The sequence below is a fragment of the Papaver somniferum genome, chromosome 6 (assembly GCF_003573695.1).
Source record: "Papaver somniferum cultivar HN1 chromosome 6, ASM357369v1, whole genome shotgun sequence".
Lineage (NCBI taxonomy): Eukaryota > Viridiplantae > Streptophyta > Magnoliopsida > Ranunculales > Papaveraceae > Papaver > Papaver somniferum.
In genome coordinates, this window is record NC_039363.1 from 103,365,995 (window position 1) to 103,372,554 (window position 6,560).

Consider the following 6,560-nt stretch of genomic DNA (forward strand, 5'->3'; position numbering starts at 1 on the left):
GGGTCCACACAAGTCATAACATCTTGTATACTACATTATCCTCCTCGTAACTCACGCTCGCACGATCTTTAGACGAATCTTCTTCTGTCCGAAAGAAAGTAAAAATGGAAGAAAATAGTAGTATTTTGATAATTGGAGTGACTGGAAATCTAGGGTTTAAATTGGCGGAAGCAAGTCTGAAATCAGGACATCCTACATTCGCACTAGTTCGAGATTCATCCTACTCTGTTCCTGAAAAAGCAGAGAAACTACAGCTTCTTGCAAATTCTGGAGCTTCACTCCTCAATGTTCGTCTCTAATTTTCTCCTCAATGTTCGTCTCTAATCATTTGTTTTTTATTGTTTACTAAAATGGGTTTTGTTTGAATCTAGGGTTCTCTTGAAGATATATCGAGTTTAATTGAAGCACTGAAACAAGTGGATGTAGTGATTTGTGCTGTTTCATCAAAGCAAGTTCTTCATCAGAAGCTTCTCATTCAAGCAATCAAACAATCTGGATGTATCAAGGTAGTAGTAGCTCCTTCTCCTTCTATGTTGCCAAGTTTGATTCTACTTAGGGTTTGGTTTATGAAATTGGGGTTAGGGTTTTATTAAGGACATCTGGTAGGAAAAGGTTAAAACTTTAGGATTAAACAAATTAAGCTTTAGGGTTTTTTCTAAAAGATTATAATTTGGTCTTGTTTCCTTATGTCCGGGCATGTACATTTTTTATTGTATGAATGATCTGAGTAGATGCCGAACCACAATTGTTAAAATATCAATCTCTGGATTGCCTCTATAAGGGAGGAGCACATAGAATACGAAAAACAACAAACTGTGGTTAGAAAAACAAGTAAATTGCCTGTAAAGATTAGTGCTGTATAGCTTATAAGGATTCTAATGTGAGACCGATTAAAGTAATGGACTATGACGTGTAATGTGTTCGGTTTAAAATGACTACTAATATGGTGTACATTGGATTGGAGATACACTCTTAGGCTGTTCTTTTGTTTTTGAATGAATGCAGAGGTTTATTCCATCAGAATTCGGATCAGACCCCGATAAGGTGCGTATCTCTGATATGGATCACGGTTTTTATTCAAGTAAAGCTGAAATACGGCGTTGCATAGAAGCTGAAGAAATTCCTCACACCTTCATCTCATAGAAGCTGAAGAAATTCCTCACACCTTCATCTCTTGCAACTACTTCACTGGCTATTTTCTTCCATCACTAGTCCAGCCTGGTTTAAAAAGCCCTCCCAGGGACAAAGTCAGGATCTTTGGTGATGGAAATACTAAAGGTTTGTTGTAACTAAAATATGCCTCTTTATTGCCTAGTTAATTTTTCATCTTTCGTGGCTGTGTTAAATTTTTTGCTAGATGAATAAACCTTTTTGATTATGGGTATGTATCTTTCCTGCAGCTGTTTTTATGAAGGAAGCTGACGTCGCAACCTTCACAATAAGTACGGTAGACGATCCGAGAAGTTTGAATAAGACATTATATTTGAGACCTCCTGGAAATGTTTACTCCATGAATGAGCTTGTGGGGATTTGGGAGACTAAGATAGGAAAGAAGCTGGACAAGGTTTACATTCCTGAAGAAGAGGTTCTGCAGATCATACAAGGTAATTGAAGTTATACCCTCTTGCAAATGTACCTGCTGATTCTGACCTAGGATTTTATTTTAGAGAAGTCAGTGAACCAGCTTAGCTTATTCAACTTTGTGGTGCTTGGTTTGCAAAATCCAATATTCGGGATTTGCATACTGGCGCCAAACTGTCACTGGGAATCTTTTGGGAAAAAACAACTAGGAATTACAAAGCATAAACAAAAACTTAGCTGTATCTCTATGTATCTAATACTCAATCCAGTGTGTCTGGTTTTCTTGATTGATGAAATGTACTTGTTCTTGTATTTCAGACACTAATTACCCAGACAACATGGAGATGGTTTTCATATACTCAGCTTTCGTAAAGGGTGATCATACTTACATCGATATCGAGTCGTCCGGCGTTGATGGCACCAAACTCTATCCTCATGTGAAGTATACTACAATCAGTGAGCACTTAGATACCCTCTTATAGTCCTTGAACATACATTATAGCTTACTACAATCCTCCCGTGGTTAGATCATTTTTTGGGTCCTTGCCATCTATCTTGTTTTCTGATGAAATCAAGGGTTATTTGTGATAAGGTCCACTCTCACACTTCATTTATAAGTTAAAATGGATCATATGGCATCTGTTTAGGGATGGCCATTTGCCCCACCCAAACCCATCCCGGTGGGTACCCGCTCCTATTGGGTAGGGTGTTACCCGTACAAATGGGGTTGGGGTTGGGGTTGGGTATGGGTATGGGTAATACCCGAAATTAGTGAAGCAGGGATGGGATTCTAGGTCCCCGCCCCATACCCGCCCCGTACGTTCCCATTTTAGGATTTTATATTTTTATTAATTATTTATATTATATTTAAACTAGGATATTATATTATATTATAAAAGAAAAGGTAAAAGTATAAGATATCGTTAATTATTTATATATTATATTTAAACTAAGAAATTATATTATATTATAAAAGAAAAGGTAAAAATATAAGATATCATTAATTATTTATATTATATTTAAACTAAGAAATTATATTATATTATAAGAAAGATACTTGATAAGAAATAATTAAGAACTAAAATGAGTGATGCTCGTTTATAGACCAATTTGTTTTTCTTTGCTTGTTTTACTATGAATTTATGAGTTTGAAATTTTAAATTATTATTATTGGTTGAACTTAGGTATTGATTATTAAATTAACTCATCATATTTGAGCTTAATGTTATGGGTAATCCGTAAAAAACCCGCTTCGTACGGGTATTTTCCATACCTGCCCCTTCCCAAATCAAACGGGTAATGGGGAGGGTGTGGTTTTTTTTTTTGAACGGGGCAGTGACTGGGATACAAGATCCCCGCCCCATACCGGTACCATGACCATCCCTACATCTGTTTCTTGTGCTCTTTTGTTTTTTTTTTGCTTGAAAAAGTTGTTTTCTTCTATTATGGGTGTAAATTGTACCTGTGATGTTGTTGTGGAGGTGGATTGCTGCCACCAATTTTTCTTGATAACTTGGCTTCTCCTTCCCCCACAAAACAAATTCAACTTCCTTAAAACGTGCCGAAGATTTTTGTAGAAAAGTCTGGACTCTGGACCACTCTCACTAGAAAGAGTTACAGTGAGGTGGGCAACTGGGTGAGGATAACAGATTCAGCTTGGTTTTGAGGTTTATTATTAGCTACTTTTGTAGTGCGCCTTGATATTTTCTAGTAAGTTGAAATCGTGCCCGGAAATAATGAATTTTGTTACCACTCCAGCACTCCTAATCTTGGAGATGATGCAAAGAAAAAATTTAAAATCATTTCTCTTCTTGCGTATGATAGAAACAAAGTGTATTTACTTTACAGGTAAATTATTAGATTAGTCCGACTTCCACCAACTAATCTGTCCTCTATTTTGCTTCGGAAATCAGCAAAGTGAGGTTGGTAGGTTTGGATGATGCTGTTCTTTTCCCAAGGACTTGCCAATAATGCACCATCATGTCAGATTAAAAATCACTATTGCAGCTCCAAGGATGTTCCTGGCGCCAATCAGCCAAAATGTCCACCGTCCACCGTGTCTGTCTGAATAAACGATTCATGACACGTGAGGAACGTTTACCAAGACTATGGTCAACATTACAAGACCTATTATTATACTTTACTGCTGAAATAGATAAGAAATTGTTCATATGAAACAACGTTATGAACTTGGACATATACTTGAACCATAGAAAAATATTGACACATACATTTCAACGGTGTGCTTAACTTTTGTCGAGGACAATAATTATCCCCTCAACAGAACTTGAACGTTCCTCTATATAAGTATTAAACCTCACACTCCTACCTTCCACAGACAAACAATTAGAACCATCTCACTGATAATCTCTCCTGTTTAGCATTCTTGTGTGAATTCTTTTGAAAAATGGCAGAAACAATCAAGATATTGATCATTGGAGGAACTGGGTATATTGGAAAATTCATAGTAGAAGCAAGTCTGAAATCCGGAAACCCAACATTTCTTCTAGTTAGGGAAACCACCGCTTCTGATCCAGTTAAAGGCAAATTGATTGAGAGCTTCAAGAACTCCGGCGCCACGCTGCTCTACGTATGCTTAAAACAGAATTTGCATTTCGTGATCATTTGGTTAATATCTATAAAAATTTTGTTCTGATTCTGTTGATATTGACTTTTAATTGCAGGGAGATCTTTATGATCACGGAAGTTTGGTGACGGCCATCAAACAGGTTGATGTGGTGATCTCTACTGTCGGTTTTGGGCAGATAGTGGATCAAGTTAAGATCATTGCTGCCATTAAAGAAGCTGGGAATATCAAGGCAAGGCATTAATCTATCTTAACTAAATTTTTTTTATTAAATACAAATCTAATTACAAACCAAAATTATACAATGAATTATTTTTCTTGTCTCCTTTTATTTTTTTTCTTTTTCCTGTTTAAGAAAAAACACAATTCAATATTAAAAGAAAAGTAAAAGATTTTTACAAGAATTTAGTTGAACAATAAAAGAAATACAAAAATTATCGTTATTTAATTGATCAACAAAAAAATACGAAAATTATCATTATTTGGCTAATTTGGTTTTCCTGACGTTGAATCGTCTAGAGATTCTTTCCTTCCGAATTTGGAAATGATGTGGATCGATCCCGAGCAGTAGAGCCGGCTAAGAGTGCATTTGATGACAAAGTTCATATACGTCGAGCTATTGAAGCTGAAGGGGTTCCTTACACATACGTCTCTTCCAATTTCTTTGCTGGTTATTTTCTCCCGAATTTGTCCCAGCCCGGAGCAACAACTCCTCCTAGAGACAAGGTCATTATCTTGGGTGATGGAACCCCCAAAGGTAACATCTTCTTCTTCTTTCTTTACTTCCTTTTTTCATGTCGACAAAAATTCTATTTTGCGGGTTTTTAGAAAATGCATTCCAAGAGTCAGTTCTGTTAACAAATTACAGTTTACAGTAATTAAATCTATAGATTTTATCAAATACATTGTTGAGTTATTGTTTTTGTAGTTGTTATTGTATAAATCATTTTTTTAAAATTAAAAACAATGTTTGACTTTTTTTCTTTTCTTTTGGAGTAACAATGTTTGATGATAATGCTCATTCTTATAACTTGTTGTGGTGTATTTGTGTTTCTTGTGTATCTTAACCTTTTATTCTTTCAGCGGTTTTCAACAAGGAAGAAGACATAGCAACTTACACAATCAAAGCTGTGACCGATCCAAGAACCCTGAATAAAATTCTATACATCAGACCACCAACCAACACTCTCTCATTTAATGATGTAGTGTCCTTGTGGGAGAAAAAGATTGGTAAAACTCTTGAAAAGGAATATGTACCAGATGAGCAAGTTCTGAAGAACATCCAAGGTCTGTAAAATGGGAACATTTTGTTTTGAAGTTATTGTTTCATGAAATGTAGAGTACATTAAGATAACAGTTCCTGACCTGTGTTTTTTATTTTTGCACATATGCAGAGGCCCCTATTCCAATCAATGTTGTATTATCAATTACACACTCGGTTTATGTGAAAGGAGACCAGACTTATTTTGAAATTGAACCTTCATTTGGAGTAGAAGCTTCAGAGCTTTATCCCGATGTTAAATACACCACTGTGGATGAATACCTTGATCAATTTGTCTGAAAGAGTGCATTACCTTCACCTACAACACCCCTAAGAGCTGTGTTGGATTAAAACTTTAATTAGTTTATTTTATTAAAAGTAAATAAAGTATGAAAATCGCAATCATGTTTGTGCCTAGGATGTCTGATTGTTAATTAGATTTGCTTTGTTTCTGCGTGTATAACTATGTATCTTTACGGTATGATGTGAAGTATGAACTTCTTATGTGTGTAGCATAAGCTTTTAATACAAAATTACTGCAAACTAATAGTGTTTTTATTATCGTTTATTTTATGATTGGTTAAGGTAATGATAACGATGCAATGTCACCAGGATTTCATGAACCCAACTTTACCCCCAAAGGTAATCACCTTAAATCTCCTCTATGGAAAAAATAAATCAAGTTCTTGCAAACCTATCTTTCGTTTTTGATGACAGTGAAGTAAACTCTAAAGCTTCTTTCGCAAGTAAGAGCTCCCTATTGAAGTATCTGGATATCAACCCAAATAAGTTAAATACGCCTTTGTCCCAAAGGAAAACATGTTTCCACTCTTATATTTGAAGACAGTGGCAGAATTAGGGATCGGCTGTTTGGATATTAGTAGTAAAAGTGCTTCCGTTTTTTCATAGACAAAAGTCAATCCCAGAATAAGAAGGAAAAAGATTTGCTTCTCAAAAAGTAGACATTTTTACTTCTGGAAGTCATTCTGAAATTTGATTTCCAACCTAACTTCTAATTTATTTTATTTTTGCTTCTAAAAGTCGAAAAAAAACTTTTCGTTTGGATATCAAAATCAGGAGTAAATCGAAGTCAAAACAAAAGAAAAAAACACTGAAAAAACCCTAAATTAA

General features: G+C 35.3%; 2 protein-coding genes across 2 annotated transcripts; both read left to right on the top strand.

Annotated features, from left to right (window-relative positions):
• Positions 1 to 3: 3 nt before the first annotated feature.
• LOC113288665 (probable pinoresinol-lariciresinol reductase 3) lies at positions 4 to 2,221 on the top strand. The gene is made up of 6 exons (XM_026537779.1): positions 4 to 287; positions 372 to 506; positions 1,006 to 1,097; positions 1,133 to 1,278; positions 1,401 to 1,604; positions 1,900 to 2,221. Exons 1-6 carry the CDS (start codon positions 105 to 107, stop codon positions 2,061 to 2,063), a joined length of 924 nt encoding a protein of 307 aa, XP_026393564.1. The 5' UTR covers positions 4 to 104; the 3' UTR covers positions 2,064 to 2,221.
• A 1,664-nt stretch (positions 2,222 to 3,885) lies between these two features.
• Positions 3,886 to 5,990, top strand: LOC113288666 (isoflavone reductase homolog PCBER-like). The gene is made up of 5 exons (XM_026537780.1): positions 3,886 to 4,171; positions 4,266 to 4,400; positions 4,688 to 4,925; positions 5,252 to 5,455; positions 5,563 to 5,990. The coding sequence occupies exons 1-5, from the start codon at positions 3,989 to 3,991 to the stop codon at positions 5,727 to 5,729; spliced, it is 927 nt and encodes a 308-aa protein (XP_026393565.1). The 5' UTR covers positions 3,886 to 3,988; the 3' UTR covers positions 5,730 to 5,990.
• Positions 5,991 to 6,560: the final 570 nt, after the last annotated feature.